Here is a 27,803-nt window from a genome sequence, read left to right as displayed (position 1 = left end):
TTGCTATCTTTCTTTAGGTTTGGAAAGTTCTCTCTTTTTATGTCTTTGAGTAAACTTTATACCCCAATCCCTCTCTCTCTACCTCCACTTTAAGGCCAATAACTCAGATTTACTTCTTTGAGGCTATTTTGCAGATCCTATACGTGTGCTTCATTATTTTTTATTCTTTTTCTTTTGACTCCTCTGACTATGTAGTTTCAAATAGCCTGCCTTCAAGTTCATTAATTCTTTCTTCTGCTTGATCAATGATGCTGAGAGACCCTGATGCATTCTTCAGTTTGTCAACTGAATTGTTCAGCTTCAGAATTTCTGCTTGATTCTTTTATTAAATTATTTCAAGCTCTTGGTTAAATTTATCTGATAGAATTCTGAATTCCTTCTCTGTGTCATCTTAGATTTTGCTGATCTTCCTCAAAACAGCTATTTTAAATGCTTTGTCTGACAGGTCACTCTGTAATTTGTCACTGGTAACTTATTTAATTCATTTGATGATATGTTTTCCTGGGTGCTTTTAATGCTTATAGATGTCTGTCAATACGTGAGCATTGAAGGGTTAGGTGTTTATTCCAGCCTTTGCAGCATGGGCTTGTTTGTACCCACCTATCTTGAGAAGGCTTTCCAAGTATTCAAAGGGAATTGAGTGCTGTGATCTAAATCTTTGGTCACTGTAGCCATATGTGCATTACAGGTCATACCAATCAGGAATGCTGTGATTCTTGCAAACTTTGCTTTCTTAACTCTTGCTATGTGTCTCTTGGCTGAATTCTTTCTTCTAAGTTAAACAAGAAATGAAGACTCTTGCGCTTCCTGGTAACAGAAATAAACCCAACTGTACAAGGTAAACTAATTTTAAACAAAAGGACTAAGAAGATGCAATGGGGAAGTGTTAGTCTCTTCAATAAATGGTGTTGGGAAAACTGAATATCTACATGCAAAAGAATGAAATTTGACCCTTATCCTATACCACAAACTCAAAATGGATTAAAGATCTAAGCATATGACCCCAAACTATAAAACTCCTAGAAAACATATGGGAAAACTCCTTGATATTATCCCTGACAAGAAACTTTTTTAAGTTTTGGATATTTACCCCAAAACACAGGGAATACAAGGAAAAATAAACAAGTGGGACCACACAAAACTAAAATGCTTCTGTACAGCAAGGAAGATTATCAACAAAATGAAAATGCAGTTAATTGATTGGAAGAAAATATTTGTGAGCCATATATAGATAAGGGGTTAATATCCCAAGTATTTAGGAACACAAATAACTAACTCAATAGCAAAAACCAAATAATCCAATTTAAAAAATGGACAGATGATCAGAATAGATGTTTCTTTGAAGAAGATGTACAAGTAGCCAAGAGAGATATATAAAAGTGCTCAACATCAATAATATGAAAACCACAATGGGAAGTGCAAATCAAAACAATGAGCTATCACCTTACACTTCTTAGGATGACTGCTATTAAAAAGACAAGAAACAGCAAGTGTTGCACATGTGTGAAGAAAAGGGAACAATCATACACTGTTGGTGGGAAGTAGATTACTGTAGCCGTTATGAACATTATGAATATTCCTGAAGAAATGAAAAACAGAAATATCATATAACCCAGCAATCCTCATTCTGGGTATATACTCAAAGGAAATGAAATTACCAACTCTTAAAGATATCTGCATTCTCATGCTTATGTTTCTTGCATCATTATTTACAATTGCCAAGATATAGGTACAACCTAAGTATCCTTTAATGGATAAATTAATAAAGAAATTGTGGTATATATAAACAATAAATATGATTCAGCCTTAAAAATGAAACAGATATTGCTATTTGTGATAACATAGACGAACCTAGGGAATATTATGCTAAGTGAAATAAGCCAGGCAGAGAAAGAAAAATACTGTGTGATCTCACTTATATGTAGAATCTGAAAAACAAGTAAATGAAAGCAATCTCAAATACGTAAGAACAGTTGAATGGTGGCTGTTAGTGGTTGGCGGTAGAAGGGAAGAGGGGGGATATAATAGGGAGATGTTCTATGTGCCACAGGAGGATTATAGTTAATAATATTGTATTACATATTCAAAATTTGCTAAAAGAATAGGTTTTAGGCACTTTTACCACAAAAATGTAACTGTGGAATAATGTATATATTAATTTGCTTTACTGCAGTAATTATTTAACTGTGTATATCAAAACATTATATTATACACCTTAAGTATGTACAACTTAAAAATATATAATATGTTTCCAAATTCCAGGAAGCTTTTTAAAATGTAGATTCTGAGTCAGTAGATCTGGTGTGAGGCCTGTGATTCTGCATGTCCAATCTGTATCTAACTAGCTCTAGAACTTGGCTGTACATTAGAATCACATTAGAACTTAAAAAAAAATTACAATTCAGAGGCCCCACCCTGGTGATTCTTATTTAATTGGTATGGGCTTGGCCTAGGATTTGGGGATTTTCAAAGGATCTCCAGTTTATTCTAACATTCAACATTCTTGAGATCCACTGATTCCAGGCAAAGCTCATCCTCAACAACAGGTAAAGGGATATCCATGTGATCTCATACATTAGATGACATCCAGCGTGGCTACCCGACAGGGGTCATCTTATTAGTATTTTGAAAATGCATGTGTCTTAGAGACACAGAAAGGTGGTATACACGGTTTGCTCTATAATCAGAGAGAATCTTACATGAGTTGGTTAACATGGCAGCAAGTTGGTCCGATCTTAAATTTTTCCACTTTGACACATCTGGGAAAAGTATTTCATAACAAATAATTCAAAAGTAAATGTACCTATTTGAAGTAGTGGACCATTTTGGTAGAAAACTAACGCAGTAATAGTAGTCTTTGTATTGAGAGGAAAAATGCATAATTACACAGATAATATAATAAGAAAAAAGAGAACTTCAGTGCTCTTCTGAAAGCTGCAGCATCTGCAGTGAGTTTCTGTGCCTTGCTTGCCCATACCTGTTAATATGAAGAGGAGCTAGAGACCCTTGGGAACTTGGTTGCTTCTTCTAAAGATCAGTGTTTCTAAATCAAAACATAGTAATAATTTCCTTTTTGTCATCAGTTACACTGATTTTTTCCACTGACTTATATTTGTTTTTTTTTAATCTGAAAAATTCCGTGATGTGAAGTGCAATACTTTTCTCTGCTCAACTTAGAATAGTAGTGTGTCACAAGTCCTACACTTGTGTTTTTTTCACATTTTCTCTTACTTAATCTTCTCAGCAAACTCGTTAGGTAGCTATTGTTATTATCACTTTCTCATCACTGTCATCACAGATGAGAACACTGAGACAATAGCTCATTAGCTTCCCAAAGATACACAGGTGGCCAGTGGCAGAGCTCAGGTATATCTGATTTTCAAGCTTGTCCTCTCCTTTTTTAAAATTTTAATTTTAATTTTAAGTTCTGGGGAACATGTGCAGGATGTGCAGGTTTGTTATGTAGGTAAATATGTGCCATGGTGGTTTGCTGCACCTATCCACCCATCACCTAGGTATTAAGCCCAGCATGTATTAGCTATTTTTCCTAATGCTCTCACTCTCCCCACCTCACCCTCTGACAGGCCCCAGTGTGTGTTGTTCCCTTCCCTGTGTCCACATCCTCTCATTGTTCACTTCTCACTTCTAAGTGAGAGGATGTGGTGTTTGGTTTTCTGTTCTCATGTTAGTTTGCTGAGGATAATGGCTTTCAGCTCCATTCATGTCCCTGCAAAGAACATGATCTCATTCATTTTCATGACTGCATAGTATTCCATGGTGCATATGTACCACATTTTCTTTATCCAGGCTATCATTCATGGGCATTTTGGTTGATTTCATGTCTTTGCTATTGTCAATAGTGCTGCTACGCTCTCTTTATCTTAGCTATAGTAAATTTGCAGTATATGCCAAATCCAGTCTTCAGAAATATTGGTCCACATGATCTTTAAAAGCATTTACAGTTAGGCATCACCATTTATAAATCAGAAAATTTCCTATAAAAATCCAGATTTTAAGTTTCTACATAAAATAATTATGTGTAACCACACTGAAGTCACATGCCTGCAAGACAACAATTGCCTAAGCTGTGTAACATTTCTCTATTTAGATGCTATTCTTAGTATTTCCCTAGTATTTCTTTCTTTTTTAAAATTTTTTTATTTTTTTTCTCATAGTTTTTTTTTTTATTATTATACTTTAGGTTTTAGGGTACATGTGTACAACATGCAGGTTTGTTAACATATGTATCCATGTGCCATGTTGATTTCCTGCACCCATTAACTCGTCATTTAGCATTAGGTATATCTCCTAATGCTGTCCCTCCCTCCTCCCCCCAACCCCTCAACAGTCCCCGTAGTGTGATGTTCCCCTTCCTGTGTCCATGAGTTCTCATTGTTCAATTCCCACCTATGAGTGAGAACATTTCTTTTACTCCTGACCTGCTTCAGCATTTATGATGCCAACTTAATTCCTCCAGGCCTCTGGGTTTTCAACTTAACCTCTACACTCTATTGTGGAAAGAAATGATTCTTGCAACTTTATTACATTTTATCATCAGAAAAATTCTCTCTCCATAAGGTGGAGAACTTTGTATTGGCATCTTTATGACATTGAACCTTTGGAGTGTTACCTGTCCATGTGCATCTTGGCAGAGTGGTCTGATTTCTCTGCGTACAAAGTGGTGGAGATTAGTGTCCTACTGGCTTGCTTTAGTATTTGGCTGTCCAGAATGGTTTCCAAAGTTTTGACTCCACAGGGGTTTTGCAAATTGTGTGGTTGTGCTTTAAATAATTACAGCTTTGTGAAGACTCATGTATCCCATGGTCTCATGGTATAGTTGTGTTCTGTTTGGTTTCCTTCAACTAAGACTGTGATAAGGAGGAAGAGAAGCTTTCTTACTGATTTCAGTACCTACCTGGTATGGCCCTTCAGCACACATTAGCGGTGCTGGGCAGGGTTTCCCGGGAAAGCAGTCACTGACATCTGAAATGTAGAAAAAGATTCTCACACAGGACAGTCTTCATCTTGTTTTTGAGTGTTGCTTGCCTGCACTCCACTGTGTCTGATTCCTTGTTTCCTTTTTATGCCTGGCTTTGACCCACCACTCACTTTGGTGTTGATTTCTGTGCACTCCCATTCTGGAACATTTAATTTTTTTATTTCGTGTGGCAGAACTTTCTTACTACATGTGGAAGCCCTGTCACTCAACAGAGCCCTTGCACATATGTTATGCTACTTAAACCTTAGAAAAATCCCATGATAATAGGTCTTGTTATTCCCAGGAAATTGTTGCCCCAAAGACTATACAATTGGATAAACTGATAAGTAGAAGAATTTTAACCGGCCAAATGCGTTATAACCTTCACTATTCTGTGGCATAAACTTTAGGTTTATGAAACAGATATAGTAATTGAGCAATGTCTATGAAACATAAGAAAAATATTTCAGTCATTTACTATTTTACCACATGGCATCCCATGTGAGATGTGATCAATTTTAAGATTAGCCATTACTTGATATGCTACTGAGAAAAGGAAAAAAATTAAATTATGTAATATATTATATTGATTGCTATCTGTATCCCAATTACAGATGTTGTGACTTAAAAAGGTAAGTCTTTGACAAATGAGTTCACTCAACTTTTATTGCTTTAACGCAATTTTTAATTGTCTTAAAATCATAAGACACAAGAAAGTAAAAGCAAACATTCTTACAACTCAATGATTTCCCTTCAGCAACCATCAACTGATCTAGAATTTGACCGTGTAGTGATTTATACCACCTGCCTTCGTGTGGTCCGGACAACCTTTGAAAGATGTGAACTGGTTAGAAAGATTTTCCAAAACCATCGCGTAAAATTTGAAGAGAAAAACATAGCCCTGAATGGTGAATATGGAAAAGAGTTGGACGAACGATGCCGACGAGTTTCTGAAGTTCCTTCCCTCCCTGTTGTATTCATTGATGGCCATTACCTTGGGGTAAGTACGCTGCCCAGGAAAGTCTTTTTCGCAGAACCCAACCAGGGCTGGTAGAAATCTATAACCATCTATACATTTGCAGCATAACTACTGGAACACTTGCTGGTTTTTTTTGGAGCTCAAACCAAAGGGATTGGAGCACTTATTTCTGTCCCAGACAATGAGCTGCCACAGTGCTCCTCCCTGAAGAAGTACAGTGAGATAAAATCAACAAGAAACTGCACTTTTGAATAGAAATAAATGTTTAAAAATATTCAGTTGACTTCAGTTTTGCACTGTGAAGCTTGGCATGTGGGATAAAGACTGTATTTTTAGTGTAGGCAAGAAAAATGGATATTTATAAGATATATATTTATAAATTCTCATATACAGCATTATCAATCAGTTTCCTACCTAATGAACCTAAGATGATAGTCCTGAAATGAAATCAATAAGAAATGGGGCCTGGAGCCAGAATTTTATCCGCTTGTTTAAAATTATTTTTGACTTGGGTAATGCAGCAGTTGGAGACATAAATTCAGGCTTACGGTAAGCAGAGAGAACTCCCAGAGCAGCAGCAGAACATGCCTGTTTCATTTCTCTTTGAATAATACTGTTAGTGTAGTTAACGCCCATTGATCTGTGAACATCCTGTGGAAGAAGCCCACAGAGAGGGCTCCAGAGAGTACATTTTGGAAAGGGTGAGAGCAAAGAGCCAAGGGGCACCAGCAACCAGTTTAGGAGCGGACTACATGATCACTTATCACAGAACAGAGACTGTCGAACCACAGGTGGATACTTGGATCTAGGTTTCATTTAGCATCTGCTCTTAACCTTCATTTTTCAGAGGAGGTTATAAAAATCTAGAACAGGAGATGCTCACATTTTGTTTCAGGGAATCAATCTGTGTTTTAATATCCTGTCACTTTATAAAAAGATAAATGTAGAGAAGCTATGATTCAATAGCTATGACATTATGTGATTGTACTTTTAACCAGAGCTGGACACACATTACATTCTGTAATAGAGGAATGCTGATTTGAAGTATTGATCCTCTTTTTTATGTATTTCAACATATATCCTTAGGTTGCAGAAAATGACAATAACAGTAACAATCATCGTAAAAATAATAAATAATAATAGTAAATAATAACACTCTACTGCACTCACAGCTTTGCATCTGTCATTTCATGTAATCCTCGGGGTAGTCTTATAAATAAACCTTCATATGGCATACTGGTTAAGTGCAAGCACTGGAGTCAGACAGACTTGTTTTTAATTCTTGTCTTGACACTTACCATGTGACTCTGTGCTTTGGTTTTCTCATCTGTAAAATGGGAATAAAAATACAACTTATCTCGTAGGCTGATTGTGAGAATATTGAGCTAATACACATTAAGCACTTGGTTCCTGTACCTGGAACAAAGTATGTTTTTAGGAAATATGAACAATTATCCCTGTTTTGCAAGAGAAAACATTAATTCCTTTGCTCCAAGTGACAGAGCCGGCTAAGTGGCAAGGCCAGCACTCAAAGTTATGTTTGACTCCCCAAACCCTTGCTCTTTGGCACATCACCTCAAAGAAAGGGATCTTTGGCCGGGTGCGGTGGCTCAAGCCTGTAATCCTAGCACTTTGGGAGGCCGAGGTGGGCGGATCACGAGGTCAGGAGTTCGAGACCATCCTGGCCAACATAGTGAAACCCTGTCTCTACTAAAAATACAAAAAAAAATTAGCAGGGCGTGGTGGCGGGCGCCTGTAGTCCCAGCTACTCGGGAGGCTGAGGCAGGAGAATGGCGTGAACCCGGGAGGCGGAGCTTGCAGTGAGCCGAGATGGTGCCACTGCACTCCAGCCTGGGGGACAGAGCCAGACTCTGTCTCAAAAAAAAAAAAAAAAAAAAAAAAAAAAAAAAAAAAAAAAGAAAGGGATCTTTGCCTGTTTGCTGGTATAGTTTTAGGACCGCAAACAGGGCTTAATGCAAAGTAAGTTTTCAAATGAACATACGTTGAATGGATGGATGAATTATGCTATATTGCCTCATCATGTTCTTTTGTTCTCTCTCTAAGACATTCTTTCATAAAGAAGGGATCTGATAAACCCAACCACACTAGGGAGAAAATGTAACTTGTGAGAGCTGTGAACGTTTCCCTTTTTTAACTTGGGAAAATGTCTGACAACGTAAGACATTTCCCATTGTGGAATTTCAACTTCTGTGCAACTGCACAGTTAAAATTAGTGGGCAACTGCCTTCAATGCACAGGTATAAAGTTGGCTGTTCTTATTCAGAAGCCAAACTGCTTATCTTCTCACTACTTCTGAGACAATAGAAGAGGCTATAAGGCCCGTCCTGCTATTTGTCCTTTAGTTTGAGGAATCTCACAGGTAGGGTGAAACAGACAAGTGAGACAGGGGGCATTCTTCTTTCCCAGTTGCTTTTTTCTGTGATCACTTTATTTATACACATGGTAGCCTAGGGGAGGAAGTATCACACAGGTGCTACCTTGCTGTTTCTGTAATTTAAGCTAATGCTCTGAACCTAGAGAGAGTCCAGAAACAGATATTCCCCCTTCTTTTTTTGCTTATGAAAGGAAAATTACTTCTAAATCTTTAATCCAAAATCTCAAACACTCCAAAACAACAAATTCCCCTCCTATTAAAATAGCCTGTTTATTTAAATTGCAATGCACTTTGTAAATGGAATACATTGCTTGAATTATAGGGCCCTTTTCCCACACTATGCATGCATCTGAAATGGAAGGATGCCCTCTGCTGGGTTTGGACACCTGGTGAAATGTAATTTTAAGGGAGGAAAAGAAGCTGATGTTGGTAATTTCCTTAACATCTGTGGTGTTTTAAACAGACATATGAAACCGTTTGATTTAGTTTAAATTTAGATGGGTGAGAAAAATCAAGATTTGTGAATCATCTGCACAATACAATTTTTTTATGGGAAGGAGAGAGAAAATAGAAAAACAGACAGAAACAGCCAGAGAATGAGGTAGACAGAGACAGAAAGTGAGGCATCTGGAGGCAGACTGGGGGAGATGGGACAGAAAACAAGAGAACATTTTGTAGCTCCCTTTGCATTACTGTCAGTGTTACCCAATCCCGGGTGGGTGGTGCCAGAGGAATTTAGTTATCTTCATCGAAGTGAAAATAACAGAGTTTAATGGACAAGCAGAATTACAAGGACACTAAGCTCTTTTTTTCCTGATGACTTTCTTCCGCATCCAAACTAAAAAATGAAGATGGAAGCAATGAAACAGTCAAGGAAAAAAAATACTTTAGAAGGTAAATCTTACACTGCCCTTGGATACTCCATGGTAGGGGGCAGGGGAGCGAATTCAGTTTGGAACTTGCTTAAGGCAACTGTTTCATTATTTTGCATCAGAAATTTTTTTTACACAAAAAATATTGTGTTCAAATAGTTACAACATAAATTATCTTAGAAATGCCAGTGGGAAATAAATTAGAAATAGTGGCCTGTCTGGACCAATCATGAGCCTCCACAGTAGAAATCCACAAAACCCACACTGGAATGGAGCTGTAAAATGTAGAATGAACCTAAGTGGGGTCTCTAGGAACAGAGAGAGGAATAGAAGGGCCGTTGATAAAGATAGATTTCTTAACTACCTGATATTGAGGTGGGACTGATTGATAATTCTATATATGTTTAAAGTACTGTATTATTCTATTTAAGAATAAAGACCACTAGTATTGAGCATAATTCCTTTGCTCCAAGTGACAGAGCTAGGTTACAAACTAGAAATGCAAACTCTAGGTACATTTCTAAGGAATACTCACAAAATTTCTCAGCAGACATGGGTGCCCAAGGAAGCTTCTGCCATAGTTAAGAAGCAGTTGGCTCCAGAAATTCACTGCATTTGTTGTGATTCACCTGTTGCTCTGCATCCTCACCAGCATTTCGTGTTGTCAGTCTTCTGGATATCAGCCATTCTAATAGATATGTAGAGATATCTCATCGTTGCTTTAATTTGCCTTTCCCTAATGACATATGATGTGGAACATCTTTTTAATATGCTTATTAGTCATCTGCATATCTTATTTGGTTAGGTGTCTGTTAAGGTCTTTGGCTCATTTTTAAGTCAAGTTGTTTGTTTTCTTATTGTTGAGTTTTAAGAGTTCTTTGTATATATGTATATCCTTATTAGATATGTCTTTTGCAGGTATTTTTTTAAGTCTATGGCTTGTCTTTTCATTCTCTTGACAATGTCTCTTAAGACCAAAAAATTTTTAAGATTAATGAAGTTCACTTTATCGCCTTATGAGTAACTTCTTTCATGCATCCTACTTTTGATGTTGTATCTAAAAAATCATCACCAAACCCTAGATCATCTAGATTTGCTCCTAAGTTATCTTCTAGGAGTGTTATAGTTAACATGTGACATTTAAGTCTTTAATCTATATTGAGTTCATTTTTGTGAAGGAATAATATTTGTGTCTAGATTAATTTTATTTTGCGTATGGATGCTCAGTTGTTCTAGGCCCATTTGTTGAAAAGACTATCTTTTCTTTATTGAAATGCCTTTGCTGCATTGTCAAAGATGAGTTGACTATGTTTATATGGATCTATTTCTGGGTTCTATACTGTTTCTATAAATCTATACTGTTCTATTGGCCATTCATCTATTCTTTTACTAACTTAATCCAATTTTTTTAGAAATATTTCTTTTATATCTCACTTAATATGCTCGATATTTCTTCTTTTTGAGTATATATGATATAGGTATAACAATTGTTTTAACCTACTTATCTGACAATTGTATCTGTGTCAGTTCTAGTTGATTTCAATTGATTTTTTCTTCATTTTTAGTCATATTTTTCTACTTTTATGCCTACTTGGTAATTTTTGTTTAGATGTCACATATTGTGAATTTTACCTTGTTAGGTAAAAATATTCATTGTTGGGATAATTTTTTATACCTATACATATTCTTCAGCTTTTTGCTGAGATACAGTTAAGTTTCTTAGAAAGAGTTTGATCCTTTGGGTTTTGTTTCTTAAGGTTTTCTAGTCACGGCCAGAGTAGTGTTTGGTCTAAAGCTAACTGTTTCCCAGTACTGATCAAGATCTCATGAGCACTTTACTCAATGCCCCATGAATTACAAGGTTTTCCAGTCTTACTGGTGAGAACAGGTACTATTTTAGGTCCTTTTCCTAGATAATGTCTCCTTTAATTCTTTCAGATAGTTATTTTGCTTGCCTTGAGTGGTTTTCTTAGATGAAGATACTGATCAGCACTCTGCTGAGCAGCCAGTCTGGGCCCTCTACTTATATCCTGAGTTCTCAGTGAAGCTCTTTACTCTCTAAAACTCTATCCTGTCAATTCTAGCCATCTTGGTCTTCCGACTCTCAAGTCTGTTTTCCCAATTCAGGAAGTCCCCCAGCCCTTCTGTACACAGCTTGGAAAAGCTGTCATGGCAGTCAGCTTGTGTAGCCATAGAGCTTACCATCTATTTTCTACATCTCCGAGATCATCATTCATTTTTGTCTGATGTCCAATATTATAAAATCAAAGGTTAAAAAATTATTATTGTTTATCAAAATAAAACAATTGGTCTACTTTCAGGCAAAATAACAAAGTAGAGTAAAAATTTTAGGCTGGATATGACTATAACAGTTATAAATTACATTCATTTCTGAGTAATAATGGTTCTTTTACACACACACACTAAACAACAATAAAACTTAAATCTTTAAAATCTAGGAGGTTTGTATTTTTTTCTCATATGCAAAATGTACAAAAAAGTGCGCTGGAGAGAGTATAAAGTTTTATGATACAACCTAGGACCACTTTCTAATTTTTAGTTCTGCTATTCTTAGCACAGGTCTTCCATCCTCAAGTTCCTAATAGTATAAGGTAGTTACTGAAACTCTTGCCATCATACCTGTATTCCAGACAGAAATGGAATAAAAAAGAAAAGAAAAAAAGTACATCCTTCTTAAAAGACGGAAGTTCCTTTTAAAAGAGTTTATTTTTATTTTTTCAGGAATCTCACCCAACTTCCACTTGCATTTTATTTTTAACCTTTAGTAGCAAAGAAGGATAGGAATATAATATTCTAGATGTCACATTGATAGGCTGAAAAAATAAGGTATTTCTTAGTATTGCATAGAAAAGAGAGATCATAAATATTGGGTAGGCAGTTAGTGTCTGCCAAGGTGATCAAAGCTCGTTTTGAGTGGTTGACTAGAACAATTCCTTCAAGCTGTATGTGTTTCTCATTAGTTATTTTCATGTAGTCAATGATTCTCTAGTATCTACTCTGTTGATAAGGGCCGCAGAGATGGTGGGGAGCCTTTGGTAAATTTGTTGTTTCTGTATGGGAGTGTTATTATAATTATAAATATATAATTTTATAATATATAATATATAAGATATATATAAAATATATAATATATAATACATAATTTTATAATATATAAAATTATGTATTATAATTATATAAAATAATAACTAGTGTCATAATCCATTAACAGAAAGTTAAGTGCTTTGTTAGTTTTGAAACTGTTCTGTTTTAAACCATGTGAAAGTATTTAACATATGCATGTGAGAAGTAATTTTTAAATTTTGGGGTCATGGGAGTCTTTGAATATCTGCTGAAAGATGTTGATATTTCTGTTTTTGTCTGTTTTCACACTGCTATAAAGAACTACCTGAGACTGGGTAATTTATGAAGAAAAGAGGTTTAATTGACTCACAGTTCTGCCGGCTTAACAGGAAGCACAGTTGGAAGGCCTCTGTAATGTAAGCTGGATGTTTCTGAAAGCATACAGTCATATGCATTCACAAAGGGAACTTACAATCATGGCAGAAGGTGAAGGGAAAGCAAGCATGTCTTTACCATGGTGGAGCAGGGGAGAGAGAGGGATCGAGACAGCAAAGTGGGGAAATGCCACACACTTCCAAACAGCCGGAACTCATGAGAACCTGCTATCATGAGAACAGTAAGGGGGAAGTCTGCCTCCATGATTGAATCACCTCCCATCAGGCCCCTCCCTGGCACACAGGGATTACAATTCGAGATGAGATTTGGGTGGGCACACAGGGCCAAACCATATTATTACACCCCTGGACTCTCCCAAATCTCATGTCCTTCTCACATTTTAAAACACAATCATGCCTTCCCCACAGTCCCCCACAGTCTTAACTCATTCCAGCATTAACCCAAAAGTCCAAGTTCAAAGTCTCATCTGAGACAAGGCAACTCCCTTCAATCTATGAGCCTGTAAAATCAAAAACAAGTTAGTTACTTCCAAGATACAGGGATTGGATAAATGCTGCCATTCAAAAAGGGAAAGTTGGCCAAAAGCAAGGGACTACAGGCCCCATGCAAGTCCAAAACCCAGCAGGGCAGTTGTTAAATCTTAAAACTCCAAAATAATCTCCTTTGACTCCATGTCTCGCATCCAGGGTATGCTAATGCAAAGGGTGGGCTCCCAATGCCTTGGGCAGTTCTGCCTCTGTGGCTCTGCAGAGTACAGTCCCAGCAGCTGCTTTCATTGGCTGGTATCGAGTGTCTGCAGCTTTTCCAGACACATGGTGCAAGCTGTCAGTGGATCTATCATTCTGGGGTTTGGAGAACGATGGCCCTCTTCTCGTAGCTCCACTGGGCAGTGCCGTAGTGGAGCTATGCGGGGGTTCCAACCCCACATTTCCCCTAGCACTGTTTTAGTAAAGGTTCTCCATGAGGACTCTACCCCTCTGGCAGACTTATGCCTGGACATCCAGGCATTTCCTTATATCTTCTGAAATCTAAGTGGAGGTTCCCAAACCTGAATTTTTCCTCTGCACACCTGCAGGCCCAACACCATGTGGAAGCTGCCAAGGCTTGGGGCTTGCACCCTCTGAAGCCATGGCCCAAGTTACATTTTGTTCACTTTTAGCCACAGCTGGAGCCGGAGTTGCTGGGATGTAGAGCAACATGTCCCAAGGCTGTACAGAGCAGTGGGGCCCTGGGCATGGCCCATGAAATTATTTTTCCCTCCTAGACCTCTGGGTCTGTGATGGGAGGGACTGCTCTGAAAGTCTCTGAAATGCCCTGGAGACATTTTCCTCATTGTCTTGGCTATTAACATTCAGGTCCTTCTTGTGTATGCAAATTTCCTCAGCCAGCAGCTTGAATTTCTCCCCAGAAAATCAGTTTTTCTTTTCTGCCACATGGTCAGGCTGCAAATTTTCCAAACTGTTATGCTCTTCTTCCCTTTTAAACATAAGTTCCAATTTCAGACAATCTCTTTGTGAATGCATATGACTGTATGCTTTCAGAAACAGCCGGGTTACTCTTGAATGCTTTGCTGCTTAGAAATTTCTTCTGCCCAGATACCCTAAATCATCAATTTCAAGTTAAAAGTTCTGCAAATCTCCAGGGCAGGGGAAAGATGCTACCAGTTTCTTTGCTATAGCACAGCAAGAGTGACCTTTACTCCAGTTCCCAATAAATTCCTCATGTTCATTTGAGACCACTTCAGCCTGGACATCATTGTCCATATCACTATCAACATTTTGGTCAAGTCCATTCAACAAGTTTCTAGGGAGTTCCAAACTTTCCCATATCTTTCTGTCTTCTTCTGAGCCCTCCAAACTGTTCCAACCTCTGCCCATTACCCAGTTCCAAGGTACCTTCCACATTTTCAGATATCTTTATAGCAATGCTCCACTCCCAGTACCAATTTCCTGTATTAGTTCATTTTCACACTGCTATAAAGAACTACCTGAGACTGGGTAATTTGTGAAAAAAAGAGGTTTAATTGACTCACATTTCCACAGGCTTAACAGGAAGCATGGTTGGAAGACCTTAGGAAACTAATAATCCTGGCAGAAGCAGGAGAGAGAGAGTGTGAGTGAAGGGAAAAGTTCCACCCACATTCAAAAAACCAGATCTCAGGAGAACTCATTATCATGAGAACAACAAGGGGAAAATCCACTCCTATGATTCAATCACCTCCCACCAGGTCCTCCCCTGACCCATGGGAATTACAATTTGCGATGAGATTTGGGTGGGGACACAAGGCCAATCATATCATTATACTCCTGTACCTTTCCAAATCTCATGTCTCAAAAAAAAAAAATGCTCAAAGACAGCTAGAGAGTAGGATACACTTCACTAAGAACCATCTCCAAGGTACTTTTTAAGACGGGAAGTTAGTTTTCTAAGAATAACTTTTTAAAAAAGTCTCTGATATTGATTCAGGGTTCTTGCTCTGTTGCTCAGGCTGGAGGGAACTTACACAGTCTTGGCTTACTGCAATCTCCGCCTCCAGCTCAAGTGATCTCCCCATCTCAGCCTCCCAAGTAGCTGAGACCAGAGGCATGAGCCACCATGTCTGGCTAATTTTTAAATTTTTTGTAGAGGTGGGGTTTCACCATTTGCCCAGGCTTGTCTTTGAGCATTTTATTTAGCAATGTGTGACCCATTTCATCACAGGTACTATCATAGCTAATTTTAATTTTTCATTATTCAACTATGGAACTGATGAAATTTGTTTTTATTACTCTTCCTTTTTATTTGTTATCTTCATTTCTTTTTGGTCACTGTTTGATCATTAGAAAGTCCATCAGAGATCGGGTTGGAGGAAAGTCCCATGAACATTCAAATCTTCTTTTATTGTTTTGGATCTTATTTGATAATAGGCAAGATAAGTGTTAAATCTTCAAGCTTTGTTGTTTAAAGCCACGAAGTGTTTGTTCTGGCCTTCAGATAGTACAGGGATAGAGAAATTTGAAATTTAGAACTAAAGCCAGACTTCTAGAGTTTAAGCAGTTTCTTGTGTGATTGCTTCTCTGTCCCTTTTTCCTGGATAACTCGGGATAGCTTTTAATCATAAGAACAACAATGACAATGATAGTAAAAGCTAATTTGAATGTCATACTCTGCTAAGCAAGTTACATGCATTATCTCTTACTTTTGAAAATAATACTGTGAAGGGCACTGTTATCATCTTTCAAAACCCAAATTTTATACTTGAAGTAACTTAAACTTAGAGAAGCTAAGACACTATTTAAATATCTTCAGATCACAATTGGTGTAGCCATGATTTAAATTTAGGTGTGTTTGGCTATTGCTTGAGCTTTTAAAAGTTGAGGACTCAAAGTTCTAATCAATTGGCAATGGCCTTCAGTTCTACTCTTTAGCAGCATATTTACATGCTGAATTATTTCACCACTTGAAATGATTCCATATTCAAAATTGTGAACTTAGTAACGTCTTGCTTTGGTCACAGTTTTCTATCCTTTAGTCTCTTGAATTTGTTCCCCTATTGAACTTTCTCATCACTGGCATTTTTAAATCTTTACTCCTTTACAATTTCCCTTAGCTTATAGTCACAATTTTGTTTTCACTTGTCTCCTTATCTTATTAGATTCAGAAATATTATAATAGCCAGTCTATAGTCACTTGTTGCAGAAGTTCTGTAGACTTTCCAAGTTTGCTACTTCCCAGTTCTGTGCAAATCCCTCCAGTTGTTTTTTCTTTTTTACTCCACATTGCCATGGGCATGATTTTAGAAAATCCCCAAACCATAACAAAGAGGTATACAACGAGGTTGTATTGTCAGTGTTATCTAGGCCCATTACTTCATATTCCTATTAATATCTTGTTAGTTTTCTATTGTGATCCACATAACACATTGCTCGACATCTTTTCTAATTCCCCCAAACAGAAGTTCCATTGCCATTTCCTGTTTCTTCACTTTCACAACTCTAATCTTGTAAAATCTTTTCATTTTGGGGGTCCTTGCAGATGTTTTTTTTTTTCTTGACATTAAAAAAAATCACAGAACCACCCTCCAGTATTCGTTTCTTATTCCCATACTCCACTTTTGATTAATGGCCTCACAAGTCCCCCACTTACTCAGTTTTCTTTGACTCCACCTACTTTCTCTTGCCTCCACCTACTTTCTCTTGCCTCATATGTAGTCAGTTGCCAAGATATATGTGGATCTCTATTTTGCACATCTTAAGAACTCACCTAAGTGGGTATATCAAAGTAAAGGCAGACATATTTGCATGCAAGGATAAACTCTTTTTCTTACTGGTTATATTTGATGGATAGGTTATTTTATCCCCTTTCAATGAAGATAATAGAATACTTACAGTGTTGGATATTGTGAAGATGAAATGAGATGAAGCATAAAAACTCACAGTGGCCAGAACATGATGCACACTTAGTAAACATTTGCTAAAATTAAATATTACTAAGGCTAGAGCATGTTGTAGGGGTGTGCATACAACAAAGCATAAACAAGTTGGTGGCTATCCCCACAACAGTGTACCAAAATGCATGCTACAGTTGTTATAGAACCAACAGGTTCATATGCCCACTGCACAGAAACAGACCAATTGCCCTGAGACAGCAGGGTTTGCAACAGAGAAAGAGTTTAATGATTGCAGGGTACCAAATGAGGAGATGAAAAAAGACTCTCAAGTCCATCTCCTTGAGGAGTTCTGGGCTGGGGTTTTTAAGTGGATCGTGTAGGGTAAGGGGCTGGAAAATTGGGATTGATTGGTCAGGGTAGGAGGGATCATGACGGGTAAGGGGCTGGAAAATTGGGATTGATTGGTCAGGGTAGGAGGGATAAAATTATCAGAACGTGGAAACTGCATCCTTTGATGAGTCATCTTCTTGTGGGTTCCTTTAGACCTGCTGAAGTCAGTGGTTTCATTGGTATGAAGGACCTGAAAGAAAACCTCAAAGGGAAAACTGAACAATATTTCATAATTTTTAAGTGTTTATCTATAGAGGAGTTAATGGGAAGTATAATCTTGTAACAGGGTCTATGTGATTCTGAGGCAATAGGTACCAAACAGCTATGATGAGCAATGTCAGAGAGCAAGCTGATCTAATGACTGATGCTGAATGTGCTGTGAGCTTGGTTTCCTTTCATTTCTTCTCCCACCTTCTTTCCTGATTAATTTTACAAAGTTTATAGGGCTGGTTTCAGTCCCTCTGGGCTGGATTATATCTCATTCCTGAAGCAAGAGCAAAGACCACTCTTATTGCTTCCTGCTTGCAAGAGGCATAGTCAGGGTAAGAGTCAGGATTAGAGAAATGAAACTGCCTGCAAGTAACCATTAAGCACTCATGAATGCCTGGTTGGGGATCTTGGGGCTGCAGCATGAACACATTAGTGTTCCTGTCCATTGGCTTAGCATAGCATTTAATTGCACACCAGAGTATAAGATACATTACAAGCCCTGTTGTCAGAATTCTGAGCTCAAATTTCAAAAGTCCTTGTAAAATAGACTGAAAACCTTGGGGGTAACTATGAGATCTTATCGCCACAAGTCTGTTCTGTTTGTCTTATGTTCTCTGTTTTAACATTAAATCTGGTCAGTTGTGTTTAGACTTCAAAAGGGTGGTATGACTACCTGCCCTGGGTCCCTCCTGTACCTCAGTGGGACCCCTATGGCTAAGGGACTTAGAGCCAAAAGACACATAACCATTTAAATTTTCCAAGATAGATGGGAATGGAGGTGCACAGGCATTCATTAATCCATGAAAACCTTTTGAGCATTATAGGAGCCAAAAACCAAAAGCCAAAAAGTAAGGTTACAAAACTGACTCATCTATAAGTCTGTGATAGTCCCTGGGCCTAGAGGGATTGAATAGTTTTAATTTCTGGCTGTGTGTCTCATGAAAGCAATTTATTGTCACCTTCCGGGTTTAGAGACAAAGCTGTGGTTAGATTGAGTTTGTCATCAGATATTGGTGTCAATGTCTAAGATTTAGCAGGAATTAGTGCCCTTTTCAGTTATGTGTACCTAGGAGTCAAAGTCCTGAGACTTAACAGCACAATGATTAATTAATAGCACCTAATAATCATCCTTTATTATTTAATAGCACCTAATAAAGGACTCTTTCCAAGGGCTGGAGGGAGGCCTTTAACAGATGTCTCTTTCGGCATCTGTAAATATCAGGCTGGAGGCGGTGATACCGGAGTCCATGGTCTTACTGGAACCTGTAATCCCCCCCATATTTCCGTAGTCACACTCCATCATCTTGATCCTTCAGTAATCCTGTAGCATTACCAGTAGCATCTTACCCTTGGTGCATTGGTTAAATCTTTACCTTTGACTTTTTACATTTGTTTGGCTATCTCCTTTTCCCTCAAGTCTTACTCTCACAGAAGAAATGCAGAAGTACTACAACCACATCTTTTTTAACTCATATTTGGTATGAAATGTATAGCAGTAGTACTTTGAAACCTCTTTACGCACAATTCAATTTTCATTCCATAAACTTAGTCAATTAAAGAGAAAGAACTTTTGAAGCATGCAGGCATTAAGTATTCCTAAATTATAGACCCAAGGAACAGCTTCACCCACAGTCTTTCCTTAATGTATATTCTGTCTTTATCATTTCACAGATTTAAATTGATTGTCACATTCACCCATGACTTTGCCTCTTTGAGTTTTGCCTGCTGTAATTCTCTGTGTGGCAGGATACTTGTAAAGTGGTCTAGCAGGTCCATTGTTTAATGATTTTTATATGTCAAAACCCGAGGCTTTTATTTAGTACTTTGGACCTCGGCACTATAAAAGTATAAAACAGTTCTGTTTATTGGTGACTTGGTCACAGTTAAATGAAGACTTAGAACATGCAATCTGGTAAAGAGCTTGAGGAGTCCATTAACCTATATGTGTAGCCATTTATTTATTAATTTAGTTAGTTATGGTCTTCATTTGAGTAATGGTTCCATGGCATTTATCAGAGTTTAAAGAAATCTTTAAAGATTTTTCTGTATGTTTTATATCTTTAAAAGATGTTATCTATATCTTTCTTAAAACCAACTTTATTTTTGAATTATAATGTACACACAGAAAAATGCATATATCACAAGAGTATAGGCCAGGAAATTATTACATGATCACACCTATGTAACCAGCACCCAGGTTAATAAATACAATTGTACTGTACACCAAAACCTCCCATTCTTGGTACCCTCATCTTCCTTCCATAGATAACCAATCTCAAGTATTCTTTTGCATGTATGTAATTTTTAATGGTTTATTTTACTTTATTATAAATTGACAGATAAAACTGTATGTGTTTATCATGTACAACATGATGTTTTGAAGTATATATACACCATGGAATGGCTAAATCTAGCTAATAGCATAGCATTATCTCATATAGTTATCATTTTTGTGGTGAGACTATTTAATATCCACTCAGCATTTTTCAAGAATGCAATATATTGTTATTAACTCTAGTCACCAATAGACTGGATGAAATAGATCACTTGAACTTATTCCTTCTATGTAAAATTTTGTAACCTTTGACCAACATCTCTACAATTATCCATCCCCAACTATGCCAGTGCCTGGTGACCACCATTCTACTCTCTACTTTTATAAGTTCAACTTTTTTAGATTTCTCATATATCTGAGATCATGTGCAATTTGCCTTTCTGTGGCTGAATTATTTCACTTGACATAATGTTCTCCAGATTCATCCATGTTGTAACAGATGAGAAGATTTTCTTCTTTTTAATGAATGAATAGTATTCCATTGTGTATATATGTTTCACATTTACTTTATCCATTTATCCACTGATGGACACTAAGATTGATTCTGTATGTTGACTGTTATGAATAATGCTGCACTGAACAAGGGAGTGTAGATATCTCTTTGACATACTGATTTTATTTTCTTTGGCTATATACCCAGTAATGAGATTGCTGGATCATATGGTAGTTGTATTTTTAATTTTTTGAGGAATCGTTATACCATTTACCATAATGGCTATGTTAATTTACATTTCCACCAATAATGTGCAAGTGTTCCTTTTCTCCACATTCTCACAAACACTTATCTTTTGCCTTACTAATATTAGCCATTCTAACAGGCATGAGGTGATCTCTTAATGTGGTTTTAATTTGCATTTCCCTAACAATCAACGATGTTGAACATTTAAAAAATGTAACTATTAGTCATTTTATGCCTTCTTTTGATAAATATCTGTTCATGACCTTTGTTCAGTTTTTAATGGAATTAAAAAAGATTGTTGAGTTTTTGGGTTCCTTGTATGTTCTGGAAATTCATCCCTTGTCAGATGGATAGTTTGCAAATATTTTCTCTCATTCAACAGGTTGTCCCCTCACTCTATTGATAGTTTTTTGTCTTGTGCAGATGTTTATTAATCCAATGTAATACCAGTTGTCTGTTTTTCCTTTTGTTGCCTGTGCTTTCGGAGTCATATCCAAAAAATTATTGCCCAGACTGTTGTGGAGAATTTGCCTTACGTTTTCTGCTAGTAGCTTCATAGTTTTGGGTCCTATGTTTAGGTCTGTAATCCATTTTCAGTTGATTTTTGTATATGGTGTATGACAAGGGTTTAATTTTATTCTACATTTGGATATCCAGGTTTCCTAACATCATTTATTGAAGAAACTATACTTTCCCCACTGTTTATTCTTGGCACTTTTGTTGAAAATCTGTTGGCTGCAAATGTGTGGATTTATCTCTGGCCTCTGTATTCTGTTCCTTTGGTCTATGTATCAATCTACTTACCTTTATGCCAGTACCATGCTGCTTTGGCTACTATAGCTTTGTAGTATAACTTGAAGTCAGGTAGTGTGATGCCTCTAGCTTTCTTCTTTTTGCTCAATATTTATTTGGCTATTTGTGGTCCTTTGTCATTCCATATGAATTTTAGGATAACTTTTTAATTTCTGTGAAAAATATCATTGGTATTTTGATGGGGTGAATTTAATTTGTATTTAGTTTTGACTAGTAGGGACATTTTATTAATATTCTTCTAATCTATGAACTCAGAATATCTGTTCATTTATTTGTGTTTTCTTCAATTTCTTTTGTGATTGTTCTATGATTTTCAGTGTAGAGATCTTTTACTTCATTACATTTATTTCCAGGTACTTTATTTTTGTAACTCATATAATTGAGATTGTTTTCTTGATTTCTTATTAACATAGTTTAGTGTTAATATACAGAAATGTTACTAATTTTTGTATGGTGATTTTGTATTTCATAATTTTATCAAATTTATTTATTGGTGCTAACATTTTATCAGAGTTTTTTAACAGCAATTTCAGCATGTAAGATTAAACTGCTTGCAAACAGAGACAATGACATGGTTAGGCTTTGTGTCCCTACCCAAATCTCATCTTGAATTGTAAGCCTTATAGTCCCTATAATCCTCCTGGTCAAGAAAGAGACAAGGTGGAGGTAATTTAATCATGGGGGCAGTTTCCCCCGTGCTGTTTTTGTGATAGTGAGTGAGTTCTCATGAGATCTGATGGTTTTGTAAGGGGCTCTTCCCTCTTCACTTGGGACTTTTCTTTCCTGTTGCCTTGTGAAGAAGGTGCCTTGCTTCTCTTTCACATTCTGCCATGATTATAAGTTTCCTGAGGCCTCCCTAGCCATACTGAACTGTGAGTCAATCAAACCTCTCTCCTTTATAAACTATCTGTCTTAGGCAGTATCTTTATAGCACTGTGAGAATGGACTAATACAGACAATTTAACTTCTTCCTTTCTGATTTGGATGCTTTTTATTTATTCATTTCTCTTACCTAATTGTTATGGCTAGGATTTCCAGTACTATGTTGACTAGATGTGGTGAGAGTAGGCATCCTTGTCTTGTTCTAGATCTTAGAGGGACAGCCTTCAACTTTTCCTCATTGAGTATGATTTTAGCTATGAGTTTGTGACATATGGCCTTTAGTGTTGAGATACATTTCATCTATATCTAATTTATTGAGAGTTCTTATTATGAAAAGATGTTGAATTTGGTCAAATATTTTCTGCATCTATGGAAATAATATGTTTTTTTTCTTTCATTCTGTTAATATGATATATCACATTTATCCTTGGGATGAATCTCAGTCATGGTGAATCTTTTCAATGTGCTGTTGAATTTGGTTTGCTAGTATATTGTTGAGGATTTTTGCATGCATTTTTATCAGAAATATTGGCATATAGTTTATTTATTTATTTATTTTTATTTTTTGGAATGTTTGGCTTTGATATCAGCACAATACTTGCCTAAAATGAGTTTGAAAGTATTTTCTTCATTTTGAGTTTATTGGAAGAGTTTTTTTTTTGGTGTGTGGGGCAGGTAGAATTGGTGTTAGTTCTTTAAATGTTAGGTAGAATTCAGCAGTAAAGCTATCAGGTCTTGGGCTTTTGTTTGATGAAATACTTTCTATTACTTATTCGATCTCCTTACTCATTATTCATCTGTTCAGATATTTTATTTCTTCATAATTCAATCTTGGCAAGTTGTATATATCCAGGAATTCATTCATTTCTTCTTAGTTATCCAATTTTTTGATATATAATTGCTGATAAGTATCTCTTATGACCATTTGTATTTCTCTTGTATCAATTGTAACATCTCCTTTTTCAAACCTAATTTTATTTTAGTCCTCTTCTTTTTTTCCTTAGTCTAGCTAAAGGTTTGTTGATTTTATTTTTTCCATAAACCAACTCAGTTTTGTTGATTTATTTTTGTCTCTATTTCATTTATTTCTGTTCTCGTCTTTATTATTTTCTTCGTTCTACTATCTTTGAGTTTAGTTTGTTCTTGTACATCTTGTTTCTTGAAGTGTAACATTAGGTTGTTTATTTGAGATCTTTCTTCTTTGATGTAGGTATTTATTGCTATAAACTCCCTTTTTAGACTTGATTTTGCTGTATTCCATTAAGTTTTGGTATGTTGTGTTTCCATTTTTCTTTGCCTCAAGATATTTTTAAAATTTTGTTTCAATTTCTTCATTCAACCGTTGATTTTTCAGGAAAAATTTTTCAATTTTCGTGTTTTTGTAAATTTTTTGAAGTTTCTCCTGTTATTGGTTTCTAACTTTATATCATTGTAGTCAGGAAAGATACTTGATATGATTTTAATCTTCATAAATTTCTTAAAACTTATTTTGTGGCCTAACATAAGATCTGTCCTGAAGACTGTTCCATGTGCAGTTGAAGAATGTGTATTCTGCAGCTTTTTAATATTCTGTATGTGCCTGTTACATCTATTTTGTCTAGTGTGCAGTTTAAATACAATATTTTCTTATTGATTTTCTGTCTGGATAATCTGTCTATTGTTGAAAGTGGGATAGTGAAGTCTCCTACTATTATTGCATTGATATCTATATTTCCCTTCAAATCTATTAATATTTGCTTATATATTTAGGTGCTCCAGTGTTATGTGCATATATATTTATAATTGTTATATCATCTTCCTGAATTGATTTCTTTATTATTATATAATAATCCTCTTTGTCTCTTTTTACAGTTTTTGAATTAAAGTCTATTTTATCTGATATAATTATAGCTACTCCCACTATCTTTTGGATTCTATTTTCATTGAAAATCTTTGAATATCTCTTCATTTATCAGTCTTTATGTGCCCTTACAGGTGAAGTGAGACCTTTATTGGAGCATTTGGTTGGATCTTGTTTTTTGTGTGTTTTTTTTTTGTATCCATTCAGCTACTGTATCTTTTGATTGGAGAATTGAATCAATTTACATTAAAGATAATTATTGATAGGTAATACTACTGCCATTTTGCTAGTTATTTTCTAGTTATTTTATAGATCTTTTCTCTCTTTTTCTTTTGCTATCTTCCTTTGTAACTTAATGATTTTCTCTAGTGGTATTTTTTTTTTTTTGCTTTTTACTTTCTTATGTCTCTACTATACTATGCTACGTAGCTATCATGAGACTTATAAAAAACATCTTATTTTTATAACAAGTTATTTTAAACTGAAAACAATTTAACTTTGATCACAGAAAACCTCTCCAATTTTACTCTGCAATCTGCCCCCCCATATTTTGAATTTTTGATGTTTCAATTCGTCTTTTTATATTGCATATCCCTTACAAATTATGGTAGCTTTTATGAATTTTAATAGCTTTGACTTTTAACCTTCATATGAAAGATATAAGTGATGTACAAACCACCATTACAGTATTAGAATATCTGAATTTTGTGTGTACTTTTACCAGTGAGTTTTATGCTTTCAGATGTTTTTGTGTTACTCATTAGTGTTCTTTTCTTTTAGCTTGAAGAACTTTCTTTGTCATTTCTTGTAAGACAGATCTGGTGGTGATGAACTTTCTCAGCTTTTGTGCATCTGAGAAAGTCTGTCTTCACTTCTGAAGGACAGTTTTGCTGGCTATAGTATTCTTGGTTGACAGTTTTATTTTTTCTCTTTGGTACTTTTAATGTATCATCCCCACTCTCTCCTTGTCTTATGGTTTCCGCTAGGAAATCTGCTGCTAGCCATGTTGGAACTTCCGTATGTGTTATTTGCTTATTTTCTTTTGCTTTCAGGATCTTCTCTTTATCTTTGATTTTTGACAATTTGATTATATTATGTTTTGGAATAATCTAGTTTGGATTATATAATATATGAATGCAGAGCAGATCTTTGACCTCCTTGTGTCTAGATATTTATATCTTTCTTCATATTTGGAAAGTGTTCTGCTATTATTGCTTTAAAGAGGCTTTCCACCCCTTTGTCTTTCTTTCTCCTTCTTAAAGGAGAAGATTCAAATATTTCCTATTTTGATGCTCTACCATAAATCCTGTTAACTTTTTAAAATTCTTTTTTATTCTTTTTTCTTTTTTCTCCTCTAAGTGTATATTTTCAAGTAACCTGTCTTTATGTTCACAGATTTTTTCTTTTTTTTTTTTAGACAGAGTCTCACTCTGTCACCTGGGCTGCAGTGCAGTGGTGTGATCTCGACTCACTGGAACCTTCGCCTCCCAGGTTCAAGCAATTCTCCTGCCTCAACCTCCCTAGTAGCTGGGATTACAGGCACCCGCCACCATGCCTGAATAATTTTTGTGCCTTTAGTAGAGATGGGTTTTTGCCATGTTGGCCAGGCTGGTCTCAAACTCCTGACCTCAGGTGATCCTCCTGCCTTGGTCTCCCAAAGTGCTGGGAATTCAGGCACGAGCCGCCATGCCCAGCCCACAGATACTTTTTTAAGCTTGCTCTATTCTGCTATTAATGCCTCTATTGCATTTTTCATTTTGTTCATTGTATTTTTCAACACCAGGTTTTCTGTTTGATACAAAAACATTTAATCTCTCTTTTAAATTTCTTTTTTGTCACTTTTTATTTTTCTCATCTTGTTAAATTGTTTATCTGTATTTTCTTGAAGTTCATTGAGATTCCTTAAAACAGTTATTTTGAATCTTCATCAGGCAGTTCATACATCTTCATTTCTTTAGCATCAGTCACTGGCACTTTATTTTGTCTCTTTGGTAATGTCATGTTTTTCTGACTGTTCTTGATCCTTGTGGACATGTGTCAATGTCTGTGCATTTGAAAAAGTAGATACCTATTCTAGTCTTCTAGACTGGCCTTGTCTGAATTAGCCCTTCAATAGTCAGCCCCTTCAGAGATTCTTGGCAGGCAGTCTGGCAGAGTCCTGAAGCCTTGGGTCACTGGGGCTGGCAGAGTTCTGGGACAGGCTAGAAGCCTGGGGGCTGCTGGGACAGGGTTGGCGCTAGGGTGGACCTGAAGCCTGGGATTGCTGTAGATGGTGGAGCACTGGGGCAGACCTGAAGCCTGGGATTGCTGTAGTAGGTGGAGCACTGGGGCAGACCAGAAGCTCAGAACTGCTGAGGCCTGCCTGTTGATGAGAGCTGTCCAGAATCTGGGCTGCTGAAGTTGGCCTGACAGTGGTGTGGACTGGATATCAGTTCTGCCTCATAGGCCTAAAGCTTGGGACTGTGGGACCCTGCCTGGTGCTGAAGGGGGTCTGGAGGCTCAGTCCACATGTACCAGCCTGAAGTTTGAGGCTGAGGGAGGCTTCCTGGTTCTAATATTTAGTATGATGGGCCTGAGGTTGGGGTCCAAGGCAAAGTTTTATGATCACTTCTCTTCCTTTATCCTAAGTGTATGATACCTCACTCTGCACTCTGTCGGCTGGGGTTCAAGGAGGGGTGACATGGATAATATAAACTCTTTCTTCTTACTGTCTTCAATGCATGTTTTCTGGTTCCCTTAGCTCTTCTGAAGGTATTTTCATGCCTGGATAATTGTTCAAATTGATGTTTCTGTGAGAGGGCAATCACCGGAAAGTCCTCTTCTGCCATGTTGCTTCACCTTTCTCTCCTATATTTAAAATTAGATGTAAAGCTCTAACCATTCTTAATTTGATTGAAGAAAAAATGTATAATCAGTGTTTTTTTATTTGAATTTAAAGATATAACCTGTAACGTATTTTTTCTAAAAATGAATTTAAAGATATAACCTGTAACATATTTTTTAAAGGATTTTTTCTGAATCCTGGAAAATACATAAAAGTAAATCAATCTGCTATTCTGTAGGTAGGTGAAAGTTAATAAACATTTTAATAAGCATCTATTTCTAATGGAACTTGCAGTCAGTATCTCAGTAAAGAAGAGCTTTAGTTGATAATAAACACTCTATTTCTGTTTTTATGAGCATAGAGATTTAGTATTCTCTCAACCACCAGACAATTTTCACAATAAAAAAACTATATTAAATATATAAAAATAAATAAAAATAGAAGAAATCACTTGTGATGTACGTTTTTTAGAGTGTGATTAAAAATGTCTTAAATATGTAGGTTATAAATAAAGTTTCAAATCTAGATTTCCTTTTTAGAAAAGAAAGAATTGGGAGAGCCAATTTTAAATTGATTATCAAAAACTTAAAACAAATACAATAACTATTTTGCTATTTGTTGCCTAATCCTGAAGCAAACATTTATCTTATTCATTTATATCTTGACTTGAAAAAAATAAAAGGAAAGTGCATATATTTTCTCTGAGATTTTCTGGCCCTCAGAATTTGTTTTCCATAAACATCTAGTTATTACCATG

General features: G+C 36.3%; 1 protein-coding gene across 1 annotated transcript in view; it reads left to right on the top strand.

The window, feature by feature from the left end:
- Positions 1-27,803, top strand: part of GRXCR1 (glutaredoxin and cysteine rich domain containing 1) — a 154,575-nt gene that overhangs the window by 84,654 nt on the left and 42,118 nt on the right. The window contains exon 2 of the mRNA XM_003258636.1: positions 5,736-5,978. Coding sequence (XP_003258684.1) covers positions 5,736-5,978 — 243 coding nt within the window. The remainder of the gene's footprint in view (positions 1-5,735; positions 5,979-27,803) is intronic.

Source organism: Nomascus leucogenys, chromosome 20 (assembly GCF_006542625.1).
Source record: "Nomascus leucogenys isolate Asia chromosome 20, Asia_NLE_v1, whole genome shotgun sequence".
NCBI lineage: Eukaryota > Metazoa > Chordata > Mammalia > Primates > Hylobatidae > Nomascus > Nomascus leucogenys.
The sequence above is the reverse complement of the archived record's forward strand: the minus strand, read 5'-3'. Positions and strand labels throughout refer to the sequence as shown.